Source organism: Athene noctua, chromosome 26 (assembly GCF_965140245.1).
Source record: "Athene noctua chromosome 26, bAthNoc1.hap1.1, whole genome shotgun sequence".
Classification (NCBI taxonomy): Eukaryota; Metazoa; Chordata; class Aves; order Strigiformes; family Strigidae; genus Athene; species Athene noctua.
The window spans coordinates 2,975,838-3,001,151 of record NC_134062.1 but is presented as its reverse complement, the minus strand read 5'-3'; the positions used below and the strand labels follow the sequence as shown (position 1 = coordinate 3,001,151).

General features: G+C 51.1%; 1 protein-coding gene across 7 annotated transcripts in view; it reads left to right on the top strand.

Moving 5' to 3' along the window:
* The window catches only part of NECTIN1 (nectin cell adhesion molecule 1), a 106,173-nt gene that overhangs the window by 45,588 nt on the left and 35,271 nt on the right, over nucleotides 1-25,314 (top strand). For 6 of the 7 annotated variants that reach the window (XR_012635227.1, XM_074927671.1, XM_074927670.1 and 3 more), the window contains exons 2-5: nucleotides 1,200-1,550; nucleotides 2,241-2,543; nucleotides 2,965-3,082; nucleotides 7,228-7,379. Coding sequence is in view for 6 of the 7 variants with exons in the window: in XM_074927671.1 (XP_074783772.1) it covers nucleotides 1,200-1,550; nucleotides 2,241-2,543; nucleotides 2,965-3,082; nucleotides 7,228-7,379 (924 nt within the window). In the remaining variant the exon portion in view is untranslated. Of the gene's footprint in view, nucleotides 1-1,199; nucleotides 1,551-2,240; nucleotides 2,544-2,964; nucleotides 3,083-7,227; nucleotides 7,380-17,228; nucleotides 24,221-25,314 lie in introns of those variants that run through there. The other variant, XM_074927673.1, reaches the window with a different exon arrangement.

The window sequence follows — 25,314 nt, the reverse complement described above, 5'->3', positions numbered from 1 at the left end:
AGGAAGGGGACTTTGGCTTGGGTTCACCTGTAGAAGTCCCAAGGCACATCTGCCAGGGGTCTGTGGGGGCCAAGACTGAGAAGTTCATTTTGGCCTTGCACAGGAAGCAAGAACAGGGTAGGGGTGACGTTTCAGAAATGCTCTGTCCCCTCAGCTAGAAGATGCTGTCCTGTTTCTCTTGCTATGCATTTTTTTCTTTCCACAGCCTCAGTCTCTTTTATTACTCTTTCATGTTCTTCACTCTTTGTACATCTTTCTTTTTTTATTACCCCTTTCCTTCCTTTACTCTCAGTCTCCCAGAATACATCCAATTTCAGATTCTGCCAGAAGGCAGTGAGCAGAACCTGCTTTTCTTGTTCTTACCACCTTGCTTCTCTATCATATTTATCATATAAATACTGGCTGTATAATTACCAAAGCATTATCTCTAAGCATACAGATTAAGGAAAGACACAGTGGCAGCCAAAAATGAATTTCAGGGTCAGTCTGGTGGGAGATATTTTTCCCCAACTGTCAGGAGAGGAATCAACTGAGACAGGTTAGCAGTCATGAGCAGCAGCCACCACTTCTCCCAGGCACCTTTCATCTGTGCTCCGCGCAATCAAGATGGAAGGTTCCTAAATGTAGCCACTTCTGGGGTTAAAAAAAGGCCACAGAAACGATCTAGATCATGCAGGTAGATCATACAAGGCAGTGCTGTAAATCTATTCTTATATGGGAACTATTGCTACTCTGAAATCAGGGCTGAGTCTTCGCAGCTCGTTTAATTACTGATGCATTTCCAGTAGGATTGAATGGATGTCTGAGCGTGTGTTAGCATGTGTTAGGATATGCTGTGCTGATAAATATCAGCGCTCATATGCCCCCAGATACCCACGCTCTGTATATTTACAATAACTGATTTAGTGTCATCCAAAGTTGAGGACAAACGGCAGGACAGTTATTACTGATCCAGCCTTGTGACTTTTGGTGATCACGAGCCCTAGGTTGGCTGCGGAGCGTGAGGGCTGGTTGTAGTGAACTGTGAACACCAGTTGTGGGGAGGAGGGTGTTTATGAATGGGAATGACGCTGCAGGTGGATGCGAATGGAATAAATAAATAAAGGAGTTCGTGGGCCTGATGTCCAAGAACTGTTCTTTTTCTCTGTCTCTCTGTTTAAGAAGTACACGTAGATTCACATCTTTCCATTTTCTTGCAGGGCTGCAAGCTCAGATTGTCTTAGTCAATGACACAGTCTCGGGGTTTATCGGGACAGACGTGGTCCTGCACTGCAGCTTCACCAATCCGCTCCCCAATGTGAAGATCACGCAGGTCACATGGCAGAAAGCCACCAACGGCACCAAGCAGAATGTGGCCATCTACAACCCTGCCATGGGGGTCTCCATCCTCTCTCCCTACAAAGAGCGGGTGACTTTCCGGAATCCTTCCTTCAAAGATGGCACCATTCAGCTCTCTCGGCTAGAGCTGGAGGATGAGGGAGTTTACATCTGTGAGTTTGCCACCTTCCCAACCGGCAACCGGGAAAGTCAACTGAACCTCACTGTGCTGGGTAAGATACTGGACAAGCTTTGTAGTGTGAATTGTTGCCTCCGGTTAAACAGGTCTGGAGGAACCTGAGACTCATGGCCCAGGGCAAAGGTGAATCTTGGGTGTAAGTTTTACCTGTGATAATCGAGTTGACTGTGAAGAGGTGAAGAGCAGGGAACCCAGGGTAGGTGGTTCACTGAGCTATCGCAGAAATGCCTCTTCCTCTTCCCAGGCCTCAGTTCCCCTCTCTCTTAATGCAGGTGCAATAACAGTGACCTGCTCCCTAAGAGAGTGGTGAATTTTAATAAGCTGGTGACTGTCAAGTGAACAGAGAGAAAAGACTAGAGAGGGAAAGATCCTAAGCACAAGTAGAGCTTGTCCATGGAGCTTAGAGCTGTGAGTGAATAAACCCCACCCAAGGTCTACATGATTCATTTGCTCTCCAATTTCAGTTTCTCCATCTATCATAGGGCTGAAAACCTATGACAGGAGAGGATTGACTTTCCATCGTGTATCCCTGCATCCAGGGCACCTCCACCCGTCTTTCCCCAGAGTAGGATGCTGGCAGTTTGCAGCAGCTGTGGATTCACCACAAGGCTCAGTAGCGCTAGATGTCTCTGGGGTTGTAGTAGAGAGGGTAGCACTGCTCTTCTACTCTTCTAACCATCCCTCTGTACCCTTTTCTTCTTCTCCTTTTTGCACTTCCTCGCAGCCAAGCCCACAAATCGGATGGAGGGCACCAAGCGGCCGCTTATTGCTAAGTCTGGCAGGACAGAAAAGATCTTGGTAGCCACCTGCACGTCCTCTAATGGGAAGCCGCCCAGCACTGTCACCTGGGACACCAAGCTCAAAGGGGAAGCGGAGTTTCAGGAGATCCGGAATAGCAATGGCACCATCACAGTGATCAGCCGGTACCGGCTGGTGCCGAGCCGAGAGGCCCATCGGCAGCAGCTCATGTGCGTCGTCAACTACCAGCTGGATCGTTTCACCGACAGCATGACCCTCAACGTGCAGTGTGAGTGAGCGTGGCAGGGCTGGGGAGCAGTGCTGCCTGGTTAGCCCTGGGGTGGGTCTGGCGAAAGAGGGGTTTTCTGAAGGGGAGGTGCTGGTCTGGTAGAGGGGCTGAAGTAGGGGGTTGCTCTCTGTTTTCTGGAGAGTGAAAACTGAAGTGATCCCTTGGAATAATCATGTGCTTTCTCTTTTTCACACCTTCTTTCTGTCTCTGCCTCTGCCATGTCCCTTTGTTCCTTCCCTTATCTCTCTCCTTCATTCTCCCTCTCACATTCCTTGTCCCATCACCTTTCCCACCTTGCAATCTCTTTCCTTCTCCCACCCTGGCCCCTTCATCTCTTTCTATTTTATTTTCTCCTTCCTTTTCCATAACTCTTTCCTCTCCTTCTCCATCCTGCTTTTCTATCATTTTTGCCCCCCCGCAGATGAGCCAGAAGTCACTATTGAGGGCTTTGATGGCAACTGGTATCTCAACCGGAAGGATGTGAAGCTGATATGCAAGTCTGATGCCAACCCCCCCGCTCACACCTATGAATGGAAGCTGTAAGTGCCTGCAGTGCTTCTGCTCTCAGGAGCACATACGACCTTTGAACAGGGCCGAGGAGCCTCTGTAAAAACCTCGGTCACCCTCTGGTCACTTAGGGCCCAGTCCCATTACTGTCAGTGGGGTTACTCCAAGGTAAAACCTCTGCTGCAGGGGGAGAGTTGGACACTTGAAGTTGCTGGAGCTGTGCTACTGCGGAATACCCGGGGCTGATTCTGGTTGCCTGGCACAGCTCTGCCAGGACGCCTTCATTGCACAGGGACTGGAACTAATTTCTTTATTTGCAAACCAGGGAAGCTGCTGTTTTCGGCCTTGGCCTCTCTGGCTCACCCCCTCCTGTGCTGGCCATCCTCTGAAGCTGAGCTGAGACCCAAACCAAGGTGCTGCCCTGCCAGCCCTGTCCAGAGGGCAGCTGTGCTGCTGAGGCAGGCAGTGCAGTGTTTGAAGTGACTAGAGCAAGGGACTCGGTTTGGGCGGGTGGGCTTTATCGGAAGTTTATCAGAAGCTGACAGAGCTGGGACTGGCATTTTAGCTGAGCCATACACAACCACCTCACCGTGTGATGGACAGAAGTTACCCTCTGTCTTTCAGCTCTAGTTTCCTCCCAGCATCTTCCAGTTCAGCCTCAGGAGGGAAGGGCCGTGGGTAAGGATCATACACACCCCCTCTCCCCTCTGCTGGACCGGAGCTTGCTACCAGCACAGTGCAGCCTCAATCCCCAGGAGAACTTCCCATTCTCACTTCACTGGAATAATATTCTGCCCTGTTGACACGAAGCAGCTGAGATACCACAAGGTGAATCATTTTCCCAGCGCCACTAAGCGCTTCAGGAGCAGAGCTGGAAAAGAACCCAGGATTTCCCTTCTTTAAAGGGGCACAAATAGCCCAGAATTGATGTACGTGTGAAAAAAAGCTTTCCCTGGAATCAGCCCCAGCTGTAAGCAGGAGCTCCCCTTCAGAGCACTCATCCCCATGCAACTGACACTAAACAAAAGCAATTCCTTGTCCCTCCAGGGTTTCAGCTTTTTGGCTGAACACACTAAAGGGACTGAAAAGTGAGTGAGGGGTATCTGGGGAGTCGGATGGGAATTGATGCAACCTGATGTGGTTCTCTCTCCCTCTCTTCCTTTTCTATGAGCACTCATGTATCTTTAAAAAAGTAAGATCAAATGGATCCTTTCTTGTTTTCAGCTGGAGTTTGTCGTCAGGAAAGAGGCTCTCAAAATGGCTTTGCAAGGAGCTAGGCGTATTCTCTGTCAGTTCGCTTCCCAGATCGAACTGTTCGCAGTGAAGGTCTGAAGAGGATTGTTTATCTTGCCTTTTTTTCTAGTTCTCATCCCCAGATCTCTCCCTCTGTTGATTCTGCCAGTTTTTGACTTAAACTCCGAGGGGGCTCTCTGGGTTCCTCACAACATTGCCAGGAAAGTGTTAGAGGCAAAGATTCCCCTTGTGGCACCCAAGGCAGAAGAGATCCCAGTTTAGGCTATCTCTGTGTAGCAGGACTGGCAAACTAAGCTGAAATGAGCCTTGTGAGATGAAGCCGGGGACAGGAGGCGGGTTTTCTCTCTGCTTTTAGGCAAATTATTTTCATCCCTTTGTTGTGCTCTTGCTCACATGCGGGGCTGGAGGCTGAGCGCTCGCTGAGCTCCTGGGCTCTGTCGCTGTGTGCAGGCAGAGCCAGCAGCACGCACGGCCCCATCTCTGCCGGGGCAGCCTGCTCCTGCTGATCGTGATGCTGAAGGCAGGCTGAGAGCTGAAGCACAGGGTAACCAGGTGCCAAACAGCTCAGCCAGGTGATGTTTCTGTAGCCCAGGGCAGGAAAGGGGGTTAGTTACTCACTAGACTCAAACACAACAGGGGATGCAGGTGGCAGGGCTGAGCACGGCGCTGCGTGACCGAGTCTGAGTATCACACATCATTTGCACACCTGGTTTACACACCGTGCTGGTAATAAATTCAGCTCTGGCAGAAATGATTCTCGGGAACGGCGCATCTTTAAGCCAGGCGTTGAGTTGGTCCTTACATCCTTGTGTGATTTATGATTTTTAAACACTGGGGAGAACTGTTTTCCTATGGATTCTCTGTGAGTTGTGTGTGTGTCCATTTGTCTGTCTTTTATTCTGGCAAGGGTTTCTTAACTTAGAGCTAAGAGGCTGCAAGCATCAATACTTTGCTTTGAGAAGGAACTGTGGAGATAAAAATTGAGAGAAAGTACAGAATTAAAGAGTACAGGTTTCTAAGCCTGATAGCGCTTCAGTCCAATTCCTCAGCCTCTGCCTTTTTGCACACTTGGTGGGTCACTTAGGACTGAGTATAGGATTATTGACCTAAGATGATGGAAAGGAAAGATGGAGTGCAGCAGACGGTAAGGAGAATGGACGCAGAAGGAGAGTAGAGAGTGAGAGAGCACAAGTAAGCCTGAGGGAAATAGAGGCGGAATGGGAGGAGGAAGAAAAAGCTGGGGCAGAGAAGTTGCCCCCTGGCTCTTTCAGCAGACTCCTGCTCACCCGTTCTTGGCCTCAGGCTGCCTGCGAATGGGGCCCTGCAAGGAAGAAGCAGACCAAGCAGGTGGGATGAAACCCTGATAAATAACTGTACCGCAGCCAACCCCCGAGGCACGTGGTGCGAGTGTGTAGGGAGGTAAGGGCTGGGACCGAGATCCACGGCCATCCCCTTCCTTCCCACAGGGCCACTTGGGTGATATCATACTTAACCACTTTGGTAATGCCAAACTGATTCCTCATTTCTTTGGCTGGGCAGCCAGAGAAGTTGCCACTAGCATCTTTGGTTTATCCGTGTGCTCATATGTGCCTCTTCCCCTTCCTGGGGGTCAGAAAGCAATTAACTGCTGCTGATGTTCTGCTCCTGCCCGGAATGTAAAAACCAGCCATGCTTTCTTCTCCTCTCATTTGGATCGCGATGAGCAAGAGTCAGGGGAGCTGTTAGAGGAAGCAATAGCCTTCCTTAGCGTCCCACAGCACAGTTTTTAGCTATGCCTTTGTTCTTGTAGATTCAGGGCCCTACAGGCAGAGATCCAATAGGCTGTTCTATTCTTCCGTCAGCTTTGGGGTCGCTGGTTTGATGTAGCTGGGAAAGATTAATGTGTTTGCTGTACATACGTGCCTATGTGTATACGTAGACGTGCAAAATAGGTGTGTGAGCATTTAGGCACTTCTTTACAAACCTAATTTTACCCCCATTACTCCCTTTTGTTTCTTACAAATTGCTGACAATATGTGCACATTTTTGTTCGGAGGAGGGGAAAGAATTATTTGAGTAATTTTTAATTGCCTAAGAAAAGTAATTACTTTACTTTGCTTCAGTAATTAAGAATAACCAGACCGTGTGTGTCTTTTCCTAACACATGGGGGTTTTTTTAAATTTTTTATCTGCCTTTGTTCATTTATTCTGTGTATCTCTAGACTTAGTTTTGCATTATTCCACTTTCACACTTACTTGACTATTCAGACATAGGCAGGTCATAGATGGCAGGGCTCTAAATCAGCACTGTTTTACTCGAGCTTGAGATGCAATTAACACTGGCTGATCAGCTGCCCAGAAGAGTTACATGGGCAGGAAATCAGAGTAAAGCGGGGTCAGGTTGGTGTCCCATTCCTGTATTTTTCATCAAATGGGAAGTCAGGGATGGACGAACACACTGAAGATGAGCCTGCTAAAGATGAGCCACCCAAAACAAGAGTGACCTGGCCCTAAGCTTGTAGCTGCTTGGGGATTGTGCTGGAAAATTAACTGCTTTAAGGCTCTGAGTCTGTTTTCTAGATAGGGGAGAACATAGACTGAAAGTGCTCCACATCCCATTAGCCAAATCCAAGGGGCTGTATGTGACCGAAAGATGTCCAATCTCCCTTATAATCACAGAGAAGAGATAAAAAAACCCACTCCACGTAAAGAACATGATTCTCACCATGCAGTGGATTTACCCTGGAGACACTCTACTGACTTTCCTGTAAGGCTGAGGGTTTGGTTTCAAGGCTGACTACATTAATGGGCATTTTCCAGCCACCAGGTTCTGGACCTGCCCAAGGGCAGGTGCAGCAGCAGCATGTCACTGTCATCTCTGCAATACTGCTTGACCCTACAGAGTATCACCTCTGGGATCAACCATAATCTTTGTTTCTCCTAGGCCAAACGGGACTCTGCCAGGGAGCGTGGAAATCCAGAACAACACCATCTACTTTAAAGGGCCTGTCTCCTACAGCGTGGCTGGCACCTACATCTGTGAGGCCTCCAATGCCATCGGTACACGGTCAGGCTTGGTGGAAGTCAATGTCACAGGTAGGAAAACAGTTGGCGTGCTTTGAAAGACAGAAGAGAAGGAGGAGGTCGGGAGAGAGGAGTGTGAACAGCTGACAACTACCAGTCAGTTACATCTCCTTACTGTCTGTCTTAATCACCAGTGTCTCCTTCTAGGGTGGGGAGTTCCATGATGCAAAGGGAGCAGTGAAGTTCTTTGCTTTGCACTGGTTTGGCTTGGATTTTTTCTCCTTTCCTCTTGTCTTTTCCTTTCTTACACCAAGATACATGCAATTTGTTTCCCCCTCGTCTTCTGTTTTGGATTCAGAGTCATCACTGGACATGTTAAAAACGAAGACGTGTCGGGGAGATATTTGTTAGAAGGTAGAAGAAAGAGTAGGATGAGGATATAGACTGCCACTGAGGCAGTAAAGCATGAGATGGATGAGTCATTTGTTCAGGATGATGTTTGGTGTTTCTGATGTTAGGCAATTCTCATGATTTTTCACTTGTGCTCCTTCCAGTGTTGGTCTGTGCATTTACTCACCTGGCTGCCACAGATTACCAAGAGGCTGTGAGCACCTGAGTAGCTTTGTCTGGGCTCCAGAAGGAATAACATCACGGGATGCAGACAGTGGGAAGTGATGCTGTGTGACGTCATAGGAGACAGAAGGAATTTGTGTAGCCTGTAGGCACAGGACTTAGGAAAAGATATATGGATATGCTTAGGTAGTGTCAGGACGAGAAAGTGAGGTCAAAAACTAGGTTAAAGAGAAAAAATAACATATGGCAATAGCCTGATATCAAAGAGACAAAGGGATATTGCAAGGCATCACCAAAGGGGAAAAGTGGCTGTTGGTGCTTTGAGAGCCAGGAAGGGAAGTTTACCCCGTTCCTTTGGGGTAAAAGGAGTGTTTTGTTTTATCAGAGGGTTAATGACAGGCAGTGACCAGCAGTTGTGGGTCTCACGAGAGAGAGGGAAGTAGTACTTGCAGTAGTGAGTTGGAGCACTGCCACGCTGCAGTGAGCTCCAGGCTTTCGGGAGACAGAGGAGGGAGTGACCATCTGATGAAGCTGGGATACATGCCTGGCCGCTGGGGCAACTTGCTGAGGCTCCCCTCTGGCCCCCCAGCTGGCCAGCAGCGCTGCGGAGACTCAGCACGGGTCTCCTTCAGGTGCTCGCTCTACACCCCAGCATGGGACCATTGCCACCCGGGTGGGCAGGCAGCACAAACCACGGCACACGGCCACTTTTCCAGGGGTCTCACCACAGGGACCGTGGGGTGTTGTAGCTCCAGACTTGCTCTCGCTGGGAGATGTGACTGCAGCGGGTGAGCTTGGAGAGCTGCTGCCTGCCTGTGTCCTGCAAACACCACGGACTGCGAAAGCTAGAAGGGCAGTGAGGTGCACTGGGGGCTCCCAGGGCCTGGGGAGTACAGGACAGGTTCCCGGGGTCCCCAGCCCTTCCTGCTGTCCAGCCTGAGGCAAGTCAGAGCACCGGCTGTTCTGAGAGCAGGTCACCTCTCTGGGCCACCCCAGTCCTTGAAGAGTTTTCTAACCTAAGAGGGATGAAACCGGCTTCTCAGAGGGGCCGAGCTCCAGCCCCCTCCACCCGTGCTCTACAGTGGTAAGTGCTGAGCAAGCAGAAAGACGAGGCCTGGGCAGGTGACCTGAAATTAGCAGTGACACTGTGTTTGGCACCCTCACCACCTCAGTTCCCCTCTTCTGTAACATGGGTAAACCCGGCTAATCTTCCTCTATCCAAGTGCTTGGAGGTCAACGGATGGGATGTGCTAATTAGATGCTAATTACCAAGTATTTATTTATGATCATTATCACTGTAGCAGGCCTTTAATTCACACCTCCTGTCCTGGATCCTTGCCTGCTGAGTTGTTCTTGGTATAGGCTTTTCTCTGGGGGATTTTCTATTTGCCAGTGAAAGGCACCACAATAACAAAGCTCTTTGTTCAGGACAGCCGTGGAGCAGCACCCGCCCTGCCCAACCGCCTGAAGCTGGGGGAAGGTCATGGCCAAAATCCTTACAGCTGCTGGCCGTTTCATGGGAGTTGCCACCAAAGGCGCTGTGGTTCTGAGACAGTGCAGGCAACTGCCTGGTTCAAACTGAGCAGACTCGCTTCCCATCGGCAATAGAAAACGATCGCACGCAGTAACTAGTACCTTGGGTCACGTTTGAAACAGTGGTTGGAGAGAAAAAGTCTCCAAGCTCAGTCCCCAGTCGCAGAGAAGGAGGTGGGACAGGCATTGCAGAAGACTTAGAGAGGAACGGGCTTTGTCTCATTTTTTGTTTCTGCGTAGCCTGTATTTCCATTTCCTGCTGTTGTTCTGTCTGTCCAACCACCCCGTATCTCTTGCAGTGTCAGGACACATGTTCCCAAACACCAGATAGAGCCCTCTCTTCATATTTTCAGCTGCCACCCACCAGCATTTCATCTGTCTCAGCACCACAATAGCATTGCATCTGCACGGGCACGAGGGTCTGTGGGTTCCCCCTCCAGCCTTTGGGCGATGTCTCCCTTCCCGGTGTTTTTTTTCAGAGGACTGGTAGAGCATCGTTCTCATGCTCGATCAGCTCAGTTCTGGCAAGAAAAGCAGGGACCGGCAGGATTCCTGGGGAATGACTTGGGGTTGATGTCTGCCTGCCTGTAATCTCAATTTATTCCCAAAGGTCCGAATTGCGGGGTTGAGGTTAAATGAGAGGGAAGGAAGGGCACACCCACAGCTGCCCTGCTAGGAGGGATTAGCAGCCAACACAGTAGGCCAGGCCTCCACCACATTAAAAAAAAAAACAAAACGCTTTTAATAATTCATGGGATCTGAATATGTTTATCCAGCTCTCCCTAAGGACCGATTAGACCATGCTGGGGAGGGCTCAGCCGTCCTCGCTCAGCTATTACAGGTACATTTGTTTGGGTCTTGCAGGCAATTTAGGGATTGTCAGTGGACCACGAAACCTCTTTCAAGAGCGGCATGCAATAAATGGAGTTCAATCTAGTGAGCAGCCAGCCTTGGGAGAAAAAAAAAAAACAGAAGGCTGATGCAGAGAAAAACCTGCAGCGGCTTTTTTCCCCTTCTGTCTCCCTGGGTACAGACCTGCCCCCTCCTGCCACCCAGCATCCTTCCTCCCAGCCCTGGCCCCGGAGAGGAGGAGTGCAGGGCTAGTTCAGCCCCCCATCAGGGGGAGGGTGATTTGTTCAAAGGATGAAGGCTGAACGCTTCTATTAGAGTTATAGCACATTAAAGAGATTGATAAGTGGAAATTTAATATTTTATTCCAGCAATCTGTTCCCATAATAGCTTCTCCTGCCTTGCAGGACCTTTGTCAGTCGCAGCCAAGCCATGTAGGGTGACATGGAACTATTTATTACAGGCGGTTGGGTGACATAATAAAAGGCTGTGGTTACAGACTGCATGCGGGTGGGGTGGTCCTGCACGGACATGTGAGCCCAGCCTGCATCCTGGCATGCAAATGGGCCTCGCAAGCCTGCATGCCTGCTCAGGGATGGCCAGCTGCACACTCAGGTGTGCGTGCAGGGCACAAGAGCACCAGTGCGTTGGCGTGTGTGGACGTGCATGTATTTACGAACATGTGCTTGGCTACGTGGGCTTGCGTGCATATACATACCCTGGTCCTTGTGCATGTGTGTACATACACATTTGTGTGTCTGTGCGAGGGGACATTCATGTTCTTGTGTATTATGTTCAGCCAGAGGAAGCACAAGGAGAAAGATGTTAAAACATCTTTTTCTCCCCATGGGCCTTCAAGCACCAGGCAAACCTCAAAACCAAAGGAGAATCACAGTGCTAGAGCTGGGGGAGCAGGGGGAGCAGAGTCTGCGCTGAGGTAGCAACCACAGCCAGCCTCTCTGCTGCAGGGCTCTTGCCTCTTTCCCCAGGTCAGGAAGGGGTCTTTTCCTCTAGAATACTGCAGGCTCCCCAGGTTGCTTGCTTGGTGTAGCCCCACCTCTGCAGGCCCCAGATTTCCAGGAGACAGGACAGGATGTGCGATGCCCTGTGAGAACGGGAGGCTCTGTGCCGTTCGCTGCCCAGGGTCGTGCCAACCCGTGGGCAGGCGGCTTTGCAGCCCTGACCTTGGATGTGCTACAGGCTGGCAGGGGGGAGGGAGGGCTGGCAGGGGCTGACAGCCCCCCCATTTGCTTGCCTTGCAGCAGGGAGTTATTTACACACCACCAGTGATCTCGTCCCAGCAAGGTCACTGCAAACAGCCCGTGGGGCTCACTGGAGCCCTCTGCCATGCAGCAGCAGTTCTTTGCTAAGGCTCAGAGCACAAAAGAAAGCTTTTTCTGGGAAGCATTAAATCCCGAGCCTGGAGCAGGTGCACCCAAAGCCCAGCCACCGGCCAGGGTCGTGCCACGATGCACCAGCCAGCGCTTGTGGCTGCTTTAGGTGGGAGGATGTAAAGCCAGGGGCTAAAGAGGAGCGAGCCCAGGGGGTCTGTCTGATGCTAATCTTCTGGATGGCGTGTAGGAATGTCTGCTGCATCCTGTCTGATGGCATCTGTGCCAACGGCCCCTGCGGGAGCGGCGCTTGATTGACAAGCGATAGGTGACCTGACAGAGAGATTAAAACTTAAGACACGTTTGGCATCTGGCCTAAAAGCCGTCACACTCTGAAATGCCAGTGGCAGCTGCTAAACTTCTGGATTAGTTGCCAGAGGTTTTTTCCACCCCCACCGCCTCCTGTCCCCCCTGCCAGAGCAGAAATCCCTGGCAGGGAGAGGAAAAGGCAGGATCCCTTGAAGCCGGAGATGGGCATGCAAGGGCTCTTGTGAAGGAGAAAGGACAGCAGTGCTGTAGGCTTCTCAAATTGCAGCCCTATCCCAGCTGAGGCAGGCCCAGAGGTATCTCCCTCTCTTCACTCACGTACACGTCTGTAACACAGCGGGTCAAAGTCCTGGCCATAACTTGGCGTGGACTGTATTGGCAGGGAAAGTTTGCCGTCAGCAATCTGCCTCAGAAAAACTCACACATCACCACTGTATTTGTTGAGGCCATCTGGGAACTGGGAAGCTCCGTGAACCCGTTGGAATGAAGGTTCCTGCTCCTCCCTGGAGCTGCTGCTCACCTTGTCTAGAGCCAACCAAAGGCCTCTTGCTTCCCGTTGCAGCGGGTGTTTGATTTTGCGAAGCAGAAAGAATTCCAGGGCCTTCCTCTGGAGAAGCTTCATGCAAGGAGCAGCTCGGGCTGACAAATGTCCAGAAGGTAGTTTTTCATGGAGTTTGACATTTTCCTCAATGCCTGTGGCTACAGTGAGAATCTCAGCTGGTGCTGGGTTTTTTCTTAGCCCTTATGATTGAAGGGAAAAGGATGGAAATGTGACTTCAAGAAAAAAAGTATCCACGGGAAGTAGTATCTTTTAAAATATCTAAGCAGTGCGATGAGGAGAAGAGCTTTTGAAAGCTGGTTTCCTGTGGATCTGCATATCATAGAAGAATTACTCGGTGTCTAAAGATGCGCTTTTTCTGATCTGGGCCCTTCCTGCCCTTGGGAGCAGCCTCTTGTTCCTGTGGGTTCTCTGATGTCTAATGATGTTTAGCTCCCACCTCTACCAGGGATCCCACTCCAGTTCTCTCCAAGAGCTTTATGATAGGGATAATTTTGGCTCATTCTTCGTCTGTCAGATAGCACTGAAATTGGCCAGCAGGTTCAAAAAAAACATTAGATAAGGGATTGATGGACAGGCAGGATGATTTGCATACATCTCATTTTTATTGGAAACGAGCCATTAAAAAAAAGATGCGGTTTTTAAAATGTGTGTTTTCGAAGCCACTCTTGTTTGTCTCAGCGGTGGCAAGATGCTGCAGGGGGAAGGCAGGAGCTGGGGCAGGGAGATGCTCAGAGCCCTCCACCTTGCATGGAGGGATCAAAGGGAACCTGGGGGCTCGGGCAGGTGCTGGAGCAAAGCCCAGGGTGACCCCCCATCTCCCTGGGCTCCCAGCTGCCGCCCCAGAGGTCCAGCTCCTGGCACGGGGACAGGAAGCTGGGTTGAATGCAACAGCTGGCAGAGCCGGGCAGCGGGCAGATAGTGTTGCTGCTTTAATTCCTATTCATACAGCACTCCCTCTTTTTATGAGGGCTGGGGGGTAGCAGGAGGGGGGGGGGAAGCCTTTTTATGCTGGCATTAAAGCCTAGCTTGTTCCCCCTCCCTCCACTCTGCTGTCTCCTGTTTCTCCAGTCCGCTTTTCACAGCGGCTTTAATTCTCTCCAGACTCTTCCTAATGGATTTTTCACATGGGGCCCCCAGCACGCTCAGGCATCACACCAGTTTCCAGAAATTTCACGCACCCCTCGAACACAAAAAGGGGATCCTTTTCCCACACTTTCCCCTCTCTCCCCAGGCCGCAGTGCTGCTCTCTTTCGCACCCCAGACACGAAACTCGGTGGGCAGCGGGGTAAATCCCCCTTTGTGGGGCTGACAGCAGCGGATGCGTGCGGAGCGATGCCTGCTGAGAACCGGACCTGTCCCGAGCCATTAATTAATTAACCTGGATTCTGAGCACCGGGGCACCATGGCAGGAGGCTGCAGGCCTGCCAGGCTGTGCCCGGCAGCTGCGGGGCGCGGGGCTCCCCCCCCAGGGCCTGGCTCCGGGTCTGGGGAGGCCGCAAGCTGCCGGGGGGAGCCGGGCTGGGCGCCCGGGGGGAGGCTGCTTTCCGCTCCCCGCCTGCCCTTGCGAAGGGGGAACCTTGTTGCAAGGCAGAGGCCCAGCAGCAGCCTGTGCCGCCATCCCGCGGCGGTGGTGGGCAGGCGGCCTCCGCGCCTCGGAGCGGCCTGTCACCTCCTGCCCGCGGCCTTCAGGCCTCATTGGTCCCCGGTCCCCTCCTGCCCGCGGCCCTCAGGCCTCGTTTGTCCCCGATACCCTCCTGCCCACGGCCCTCAGGCCTTGTTTGTGCCCGGTCCCCTCCTGCCCACGGCCCTCAGGCCTTGTTTGTCTCCGGTCCCCTGGCCCAGGGCTTAGCCACATCCTCCCCCCCACCCGCCACATCCCTGCTCGCTTGTCCAGGCTCCGGGGCAGGAAACAATGTGGGTAGGGAGGGGATGGTGTCTGCTGCTTCCCATCTTTCTGCTCCCTCTCTTCCCACAGTTCTGTTTTGTTTTCTCTGGCATGGGAACTGGGCCACTTCGAGGAGGATGGGGACAGGATCTAAGCAGAAAATAGTTCCTTCCCTGAACGACGTGTGAAATCCAACATAGCGGAGCGTTAGTTTTCGTGTCCACGGCGTTGGCAGTGGCAGGGGGGTGGCGCGTGGGCGAGTGCTATCTCAGGGGCGGGCGGCACAAAGGGCAGGAAAAAAAAAAATATATATAGGAAAGGTAGAAAAACATTTCCCCTTTCACTTCAAGCGTCCAACCTGGGCTGTTAATGAGGCTTTTAATAGAAATGTGGGCCAAGCTCCTTTTGAAATTGTGCGCAGAGTTCCCCTCTCAGATCTGTCTGGTTTGCAGGGCGGGGAGGCAGAGGGGTCAGTGTGGCTTTGGGGACCCTGTGCCCAGCGTGCACACCTGCCCGGGGCTTCTCAGGGTGGGGTATTGGGACCCACAGCCCACACGCGAAATCCGCTGCGGGGAAAAGCAAGGTAGGAAGAGGCTGCAGATTGAAGCTCTGGGGTGGGGGAAAATAAAAGATATATCCCCTGGGGTCTGAGCCAGCTTGCTGGTCATTCCCTGCACCCGCTCCGGGTGGACCCCTGCTTTGGGCACGGTTTTGGGGACTGAGCACCACAGTGTTGCAGAGGCTGGGATGGCAAGGAGCGGGCCTGGGGAGGGCGGTGGCAGGGGCAGGGGTGGGCAGAGCCGTGTGGATGTTTGTGTGGTTGAAGAAGAGCCATCAGCAGCCAGGACTACCAGGGGGTGGACGTGACATTTCTTGCTGTCTCTGCAGAGAGGTTTTGCATTAACCAGCTGGCTATGACAAGCCTTCTATTGATGCAACATGTGGTTTTGGCTTTCCAGAACCCAACCCCAGCTCCCTATGCTGAAATACATGCCCTTGCTCCTGCTCTGAAGGCTGTCTTTGGAAAGGGATGCTGGCTCCTGCCTGCACAGCGTCTTGCTCCTCATTCTGGCTGTAGCAGGGAGCCCCTCCATCTGCCTGTGCCCCAGCCCGTTCTGCCCAGCGTGCTGCTCTCTGTGTGGTTTCAGGCTCGTGAGACTTTGCTCAAGGCAAAGCAGCACTGCAGAAACCAAGATGCTGTTGTTGGGATGATGTCTCAGGAAAGGCAGGGACGAAACAGCTCAGGCACGAGCAAAACGTTTGTGCTGCAAGGATCAGGCCAGCAATTCCTCAAACTCAGTACCCTTGTCCAAAATCTGCAGCTGTTTCAGGAGCTGCCTCTACCCGGGGGAAGCTCTCTTCTCCCCGCTCTTCCTTAGCGGCTGGGCTAAGCTGTGCTGCAGGGAAACCCTCTCCTTGCCCAGCTCCTACTTGTTCAGGGCTTCCTGCCCTAGTGCAGAAACGTGGCTGCCAGCAGCAGGTGGTCCCGCCGGCACATGAAGGAGGAGGAGGAAGCAGACTCTGCCTGATATCCCTTTTGAATTTCCTGCCTTTGGTCCCCTCCTTCCCCATCTCCCCATCCTGGCTGCTCTTCTGGGAGGGCGTGCTGAGATTGCTAGTTGGTCTGTGCCTGTCCTTGGCTGCCAAGTTAAAAAGTGAGGGCCAGGAGGCTTCAGAGCACCAATAAAGGCTTGCAGCTATGAGCAGATCTGGCAGAGAGGTTTTAGGGGTGGAAAAAGCCATGTGAGGGGTTTGAGGATGGTGTGTGTGAGCAAGGGTGCCAGGGGGCATTAACCAGGCACCTGCTGTCTAAATTCAGAGGCAGGTGAAGGACTGAGACAGCCATGTGGTGCTTAATGCCTCATGGACATGGCTGCTCAACAGGCAGTGTGTGAAGGCTGAGTGTGGCCAGGGGCTGTAACTGTGCCCAGGGAGGGTTAGGAAGGTTGATTTAAGTCCGGGATCAAACTTCATCTGTGCCAAAGTGTAGGTGTTGGGCTCCATGAAAGAGAAGAGAGCTTCTTTCTCTTCTCTTTTTCTCTTTTGAGTTATTTTTTTTTTTTTTAAATAGGTCATGCTAAATGTAGCAACGAGATTAGCATGAGTAGTGACGCTATGCTGGCCAGAGTAACAGCAGAAGAAAAAGAAACGGTGGGAGGTCTGTGTCTCTGTGCCACAGAGCACGGCCAGGTCAGCAAGAGGGTTCAGGAGCCAGCCGTGAGCCTGAGCAGCACTGTGCAGCTGCAGATCACTTGTGGGGTGGGTGGGAGGGAGGATCACAAGGTACTGCTGCCCTCTGGCCCGACCTAGACTGTTGGGATGCGGCTGGGCTGCGGGATTGCTGAGAAGGGGGATGCAAAGCTGGTGGGCGTGCTGTGACATCTGTGGGAGCAGTCGTGGCAGCTCAGTGCCCACCCTTGGATGGGGTTTGGGTGTTGCTCCCTGGCAGGAGCACCCGGGGGCTCTCAGTATGCTCTGGTAAACTGGACCTGAAATGTCACCCAGTAAAACGGAAAGCGTCTGGACTCAAGGCACTGGGTTTGGTGGGATCTGAGCACATCTGGAGAAACCAGGATGGAGTGGGGAGGGAAACACTGCTTCTAGCCTGCTGGGCTCCTGCATGAGGCTTGGCGAGCTTGGCACAGCACGCTGCCTTCCCCTTGCTAAGGCAGAGCTCCCGTGCGCTGACCCCTGTGAAGATGCACCCTCTTCCCCTTTCCCTAGTTTTTCCCTTCCCTGTTCCTTACCCTCATCTTCCCACCCCCTCACCCCCCCAAAAATGGCAATGAAAGCATGGAGGGAGGGCGCGTTTCCGCATGGTTTGACACTGTTCCCCCTTCCATCTGTCTTTTCCTACCCAGAATTTCCCTACACCCCGTCTCCAATCGATGATCGCAAATCCATGGTGCAGCCGAACATCCCCACACCGGTGATTGGGGGCATAGTGGGAGGAGTCTCGCTGGTCCTGGTGGTGGCTGTGGTGCTCTTTGTGGTACTCCGGCGCCGGCGTCACACCTTCAAGGGTGACTACAGCACAAAGAAGCACGTGTACGGCAACGGCTACAGCAAGGCCGGCATCCCGCAGCATCACCCCCCCATGGCCCAAAACCTCCAGTACCCCGACGACTCGGATGACGAGAAGAAGCCGGGCCCACTGGGCGGCAGCACCTATGAAGATGAGGATGAGGATGCGGGAGGCGAGCGCAAGCTGGGTGGCCCCAACAAATACGAGGAGGATGCTAAGCGGCCTTACTTCACGGTAGACGAGGGGGAGGCGCACCCTGAACCTTACGATGAAAGGACACTCGGCTTCCAGTACGACCCCGAGCAGCTCGACATAGCAGAGAACATGGTCTCACAGAACGACGGATCTTTTATTTCCAAAAAGGAGTGGTACGTGTAGCTCGGCACCCTATCGCCACACACACACACGCTCACACACACACACACATACACACACGAGTGATGCCCTCCCACTCCCCCTGCATCCCTGCCGAGCGGGGCCGAGCGTGCCACGGCCGCTTGCACACACACCCTGCACGCACGCTCACCCCCCGCACTCGCACGCACGCCCCCGGCCAGCCCCAGGCGCTCAGCAGAGACTTTGGACGCTTCCAGCACTGGCAGGAGGGGCGGGCTGGGCCGAGCGGGGAGGGAGGGCAGCTTTGCTTACAGATCATTTTTGGGGCGTACGGGAGGTGGGAGGTTGGGTAATTATTTTCTCGGTTTTGGTTTTGCTTTTTAATTTCTCTTGACGACTTTCGTCCCCTTCTGTGGTGTTTGTATTGGTCGGTGGCTTAGGTGTTACTATTTGCTTTAACGACTGTTGCCCAGCCTGTATATTACACTCTGTTTGTGTCTTCATGTCTCAGAGTGCCCTTCGGCCCCGCTTCCCTCCCTGAGGTTCCTCCTCCCAGTTCCGCACCCCTGAAACACTGGAATTTGTTTGTATGTTGTCTTCTTTGTTTGTTTTTTTTTTTTAACCTTGGGAGGGGGTCAAGTGGGCTGTCCGTAGAAGGACAGAGGCCAGGAAAGCTTATGGCAATGGAAACATAGGTGCCATTTTCACATCGACTGATTTTTTTGTTTGTTTTTTCCTAATCACTTTCTTTTCAGTGGGGTCTGGGTAGCGTTCCCATTGCCCACTGCACGCCTGGGGAGATCCACTCTCGGTTTTTAATGACTCAATAAAAGGAAAATGAGGAGAAAGGGGGGAGAAAAAGCCCTAGAACAAACCCCAGGTGCATGGGCTGATAGCAGGGCAGGGAAACAGAGCTGCCATTTTTCTCCTACAATTTATTATTTCCTGGCTTTTCATTTTCTGTCTTTGTTTGAGTGTTCTTTTAAAAGTAAAAAAAAAAAAAGGAGTATTTATTGCTGACATTTTTTCCCCTCTGATGGCTCAGAGAAATGCTGGCTCTTTTTTGTTCTTGTTGCTGTTGTTGTTGCTAGTACCAGCCACAGAGCAGTTGACTCTGGCATAATGGTTGTGCACGGCGTGTCGTGCACACTCCTTGTTGCCCTTGCCTGGGGAAGGGGACCAACCAATACCACTTCGCTTCTCCCGCAAACTCACTGCCTTCAGCTCTGCTCTGCACACCCTGGCACGACTGATCTCCCAGGGTGCCATTCAGTCTCTCTGAGGGCTTCAGTACAGGATCAGGCCCTTACGTTTTATTATACCACTAAGACTTAATTGTCATGTGTTTACACTTTTTTTTTTTTTTTTCGGGTCAGAGCATGGGGGTGCTTCTCTCTAATTCCTAGCAACAACCCCAGCCCTTAGCTATATTGCTTAGGCTGCATTGATTGCCACTTTTTCAATATCACATCCCTCTCCTAAGCAAAGGCTTGATAGACGGGGCAGGAGTGAGTGAGCCCAGGGTATTGATCTCGTCCTCCTTCCCTTGAGCCACTGCGATGTGATGGGGAGGCTTGGATTGCTGCTATCTCTGCTCTGTGGATAAATGGGATTCCAGACTTCAGGGCCCTCTGTCTGACACTGACCGTATCCAAATTAGATTCACTGGGTTGGGGCTTATTTTTCTTCTTGTGGGTTGGATTTTTATTTTTTTTTTTTTAATTTGATGTATAAATAAATCTTTTGTTTGAAAAGAAATCCCCAGTTTTCTGAGCTGTATTATCATGCACATCTAAAAATAGCAGGGCTAATTCTCCTCCTGCCTTACCCGCTGGGTTTTGTTCCATAGCATCCAGCGGTTATCCTGCTACAAAAGGGAGGGTGGAGAGTCAGACCCACGCAGATGAGTCAAGGTCAGATCTCTGAATCAGGCAGCCTCCAAGGCTTTCCTTTAGTGTGTGATGCTTGGTCCAAACAATATGAAGCTCAGCCTGAGCCGTCCACAGTTTGTAGCTTGCTCTTACTGCATTAGTGGTGTAGGGGAATGGGAGATCCAGTCGTTAGGCTGTAATCTTTCTGCTGTTCCTGCCAGCCCTTCAGGCTTCCTGGCTTCTGGCAGAACAGCCAGATGCCACAGGAAGGCTGGTTTATGTCTGCTCGAAGCAGGGCAGACAGAGATTCCCTTGGGATCTCTTGGGCTGAACCTTTAAAAAATAAGGCTGAACCTTCCCGTGTCCGTCCACTGCCACAAGGAGCACCCTGCAACCAAGCAACCCCCCAGTAAAGGAAATGAAATCTTTAACATCTCTCCCTATCTCTGATTCCAGGTAGGGGCTGGTTATTAGGGGCGGTTGTAGACCTGCAGAGGGAATGGCTTCCCTCCAGTGCCTTGGCATAACAGCATACACAGGGCTTTAATTCCCCAAAATGTGAACCCTGGAATGTGGATCAGGACAGAGCAGCATTGCTGAGCTCTGCACCTTAGCCCCAGCTTGCTTTAACATAACGTGGGGTGTGCTGCAGAGCCTGCCCAGTTTGTGGCTCAGAGATAGTTCTCAACAAAGTCCATCTCTCAAGTGAATAGTCCTTTAGATCTGAATTTCACAACTAGGCTCTAAAAAGGGGTGTGACAGCATCACCAGCACCAAACTCTGGGTGGTCCATGACCAAGCACAGAGTGGGAATCGATGGCACAAGACCCTCCTCTGCAGCTTTCCCCCAGCACAGGTCCATACTGTGAGGAGATGGGTTTGGAAGAAAACAACCTTTTATAAAACCTGCAGGATCCAGCAGCAATTCTTTCATGTTCCACATTAGTCACAGGCAGGGGCCACTGATCTGATCTGGCAAATTCACATTGCACTGACTGCACAGCACTGCAGGACCTCAGCCCACAGTGAAGTTGTGTCCTAAAGCCCAAAGGTACAAAACCTTGCAAATGGAGCAAACAGGCCTGGGAGAGAACAGGATGGTGTGGTTCTTCCTGAGTTGGCTTGCAAGAAGCACGAACAAGGAGTCCTAAGAAATATGCTTTGGTAGTTATGAACTTTACACTTAGAGATGTCATTTTTTGAGATGTAGCCTCCTGGGATTTTTCAGTGCCCGTTCACACGCTGTCCCACGTCGTTAACTGAATGGGGGCTTGAAAAAACAGTGGAGCTCAGAGAGAGAAAAGGAGATTGCAAAGCAATATGGTATTTCCAAGCTAGAGCCTCTGAAGTTCTCCTCCTGCTCCATCACACTTCTTGCTCCCCAGTACTGCACCAGCACAAGTCTAGGGAAGAGCTCAGCCACTTAGCTCATCAGAGTGGTTCAGGAGAGGGGTCACAGAATCATCTAGGTTGGAAAGGACCTTGCAGAGCATCTAGTCCAACCGGTAACCTAGCCCTGACGGTTCCCAAATGATTATTTTTTTTTATCCAGAACCTGGTCAAGCCTGGAGTGGAAGATCCTTAGACAGTATTACCCTGCAAGTTCAGTGGCGCATCCCTCGCATCCTTGGGCCCTTCAGCATTCCTCCGTTGGTGCAGTTATCCCCACAGCCATTGAGAAGTGCCTCTGTGCAGTGATTTGCTTCTTGCTGTCCCTTGCAAGGTCAGCTAATTGGCCAAGAGGCTCTTGGGGTGGTAATTAGCCAAGTGATTAGCCATTAATCCATAGCAAGGTAGAAGGAAAAAGAAGTGTGGGGGAAAAAAAAAAAAATCAGATTGATGTTTCATCTGAGAACCATTTTGATCCAGTAACAGCATCACTCCTTTCTCTGGGTTAAATTGCTCTGAGGGGGCCCTTGAAGGTAATTAGAACAGGTTTTCCACCAGCATCAGGAAGAAAGTGGTACCTGTCTCTTCTACCCGAATACAAGTAGAGATGCCAAATTGAGGTCCATGTGCCTCCTGCTTCCTGGGGGGTTCTGCAGGGGAGTCAGAGTGTTCAGCTTGCCAGGGCAAGCTGCCTGGTGGCCCCAGGGGCCTCCTGGTGCCTGGGCTACAAGGGGAGGCAGAGGGGCAGTCTGGTCTTCACTGGTCCCTTTGTGCTTAAGCTTCTGCCCCTGGGCCAGATTCTGGCAGGCTGGAGTCAAGCTGCCGAATTCAAGTGGTGACACTTTCCACAGGTGTGCACGTGAGCTCCCCAGCTGGGCCACCTCTTTGAGGGACCCTGAGGCTGCCTCAAGTGAAAAATTCCCCTCTTTTTCCACCCCTCTTTCATCAGAGGTGCTAAGGGACCCAGCAAAGAGCAAGCAGAAGCTTCCAGCTGGGTGGTGGAAGCTGTTTGTTATACCCAGATTGGCTTTCTGGGAAGTGCCATGGCACTGCTTGGGGACCGGGTGTCAGCAAAGGGCCTCGCCAGTTGCTGTACCTCTGTTTGAAGGGATCATTGGCCAGGTCCCTTTGCTGGGTTCTTGCCAGTGAAGAGCGTATCGGCGTGGTGCTTTTCCCTTCTCAAGCCCTGATCCTGGATCAGCCACTTGAGGCAAAACTTGCGGTACCTCAAGGTTGAGATGGGTGGTTGGGCGAGCTGAGCAGGCAGGTGAGAGGGAGGTCGGTCTGAGCCCGGCGGTACATTGCTCTGGGTCTCACCGCTCTCTCAGCCAAGAAGATGCAGGCGAATTTGGGCCAAGCCCCCAGTGCCTTCCTTGTGTGTATTCAGGGAGCCATACTGAAGCAGACGCATCTGTGTCACAACCCAAAATGAGCCTGTAGTTTATGTACAAAGACACCCCAGCTGTTTTCCTGCTGGGGCTTAATCTCTAGGATTATTCATTACAATTCACCCTAGTGATGTTATTTTCCCTTATTTAATTACCAGATTTATTTTTTTTTCCCTGTTAAATCATTTTCATTCAGCCAGGGGAAAAAAAAAAAATATTAAAAAAACCCTGAAGATTTCTTAGTAAAAAAAAAAAAAAATCAAACAAACTGAAATGGTAGCACCAAATTGATTGCAAAGACATAAGGGACAAAGGGAGCCATTTTCCTGATGTTGAGTCAAAAAAGAACACAACAACTGTTCAGCAGAAATCACTGAGGGTTAGAGAGAGAGAGAGATTCAAAAGATTGATCTTCAAGCAATTAGAGAAGGGAATGCAATTAGAACGGGGGGTTGTTGCTCTCCTTTGCTGTTTTTCTTTCCCATACACAAGCACATCAGTGCACACGCACACGCACAGATTTTTGGAGTTTCAGGCACGGGCCATTCCACTCAAAGAGCGGAGAGGAAAAACCCCACTGCCCAGCTCAGCGCGGGCGAAGGGCGGGTGGTGTCATCCTGTGGAAATGCGGGGGGGTGTATCCCAGCCCTGTTTTGTTCTACGAGGAGAAGCGCTGAGGCAGGTCGTAACTTTGCACCAAGCAGGTTAAAATTCCCTGTAAGGTTCCCTCGTTCACAATCGCTCCTGTCGGAGCGTCGAAGGTTTCGGGTCTGTTTGCTCTGCTGGGCTGTGGGGAGAGGAGACGCTGCCAGCATCATGTGCACGGATGCCTGCTCTGTATTCTGTGGGGCTTACGAGAGCACTTTACCCCCTTTAGCCTGCGATCTCACCCCTCCCTCTTTCCCTCCTCTTCATATTTGAGGGAATTTGCTGTCAATTTGAGCAACTCCTTGAGAGAGGCAGGGGAAGCCTTGGGGCAGGGGAGGGTGCCGAGGGCTTGGGTCCAAGCACTGCCTCAGCATCGCTCCTAAACCTCACCAGCCTCTCCCCAGGGGCTGCCGGTCTGGACCTGGGGAGGGGCTGGGGTGCTGCCTCCTGCAGCGGGGTGAAGGGGAGGACTCAGTCCACCACCCAAGCCTTAGAGAGCGGGGTGAGTTTGGACTTCACACCAGTGTGACTGTCCCTGCGCGATTTACCTGGGGGTGAACGTAACAACCATACGGAGGCAGATCCTCTGCTAACGTAACCTGGTGTTGGTGGAGGTACTGTTGCTGAGGATCTGGTTTTTCTTTTCTTTTGCCTTTCTTTTTTTTGAAAAACATGATTCCTTAACTCCAGTGATTTTATCTCTCTTTTTCTTCCTCTTGCTGTAATTATCATTGTGGAATAAAGACTACAGACAGACAAACAACCCCAACCCCACCTTTCTCCTTTTTTTTTTTTTTTTTTTTTTTTTTTTTGTAATCTGTGTTGTAAGTGCTTTTGTAAAAAATAAAAAATAAAAATAATGTAATGGACTTTTATGATTTTTTGTTTGTTTTTTTGTTTTCCAACCTTTGTAATTTGTTTGTTTGGGGTCCAAGGGGGCATTTTCATGGTTATAATTTGTGTGGGTGGGGTGTTGCATCACCCTTCCTTTTACTTGTATAAAAACCAATAGTGGCTCAGCTGTGGAAAAAAAATGTACTTTTTTATAAATAAAGAATTTTAAAAAAAGATACATTCTCCTTTTTTTCTGTGCATCTGTGACTGCGTCGTTCTGCAGCCTGTGACTAGTAGCTGTAAGGACAGTCACAGTAGTAGAAATGGCATCTGCTTTCCAACAACCTAGGTCTGTTCCCATGATGTGCAGTATTTTGTAATGGGAGTTGCTAGCAGACAAAGACCGAGGGCTGAGGGTTAAAATACCTCTAAAACATCAAGTGGTCTGGAGAAGGTGGACAGGGAGTGACTGTTTTTGCCGCTGACATAGGTGGTATTGTGTCAAATGCTTGGACAGCAGGTTCAAGATAGAGAAAAGGAGTTGGGAGCGTTTCCCCTTATTGATGTAAACAGTGAAATTCTTTGTCAAAAGATGCTGCTGGTGCCAAAGTTGACCTGAGCTAAGAAAGTGGCTATAAAAACCTAGGGGAAAAAAAAAAATCTATCAGAAGCTATTAAAAATTATGACACTGTCTCTAGCTTAGGAAGTTCTTAAGTTGCTGTTAGCTACAGCAGATGGGACAGGCTATTGGAAAAATGTCAATACACACTTGCTCTCTTCTTACATTTTCTCTAGACGTGTAATTAGGTGCGGTCAGGGCCAGGATGCTGGGCTAGGCCAACCTTTGATCTGACACAGTAGGATGTTTCTTAGTGCAACGCTTGGCTACCATGAAGATTGTGCATCAGAAGTGTCTGAACGCGATAGGGATGCTGCGGGTCCACTGGGAGGCAAGATCAGTCAAACTGCATCCCTGCATCTCTGATACTGATCTCGCACTGGGAAGAACAGTTTTCCTTTCCCCTTTCCTCCAGCCTCCTGACTGTGAATACATGCTACAAAGAAAGCCTTGTTCCCAAAGATCAAGGCAGACAGCTCTGCAAGACCCAGACTTTTGCAGGGGAGGGAAGGACAAAAGCAAGTAGGAGATCAGAGAAACAGTGCATGCTCTTCCTTGCGCTGATATCAACAGGCACTTTGCCATGCCTCTGGCCTAGAGAGCAGAATACTCCCTAGGAAGGGATTTTTGCACCCAGCTTCAACATGTGGATGATCTGTTGGAAGATTTGAACCAAAACCCAGCATTCCCCATCACAGAGAGAGAGGGGGAGGGATCCTGACCCAAATCTGAACTTGAACGGGTCTCCATTGTGAAGAGATGGCCAGGATGGAGAGGGAAGTGTTCAGGATTAGGCTGGAAAAGAGTGGTTTGGTGCAGACGGTTCATTCCCTGCC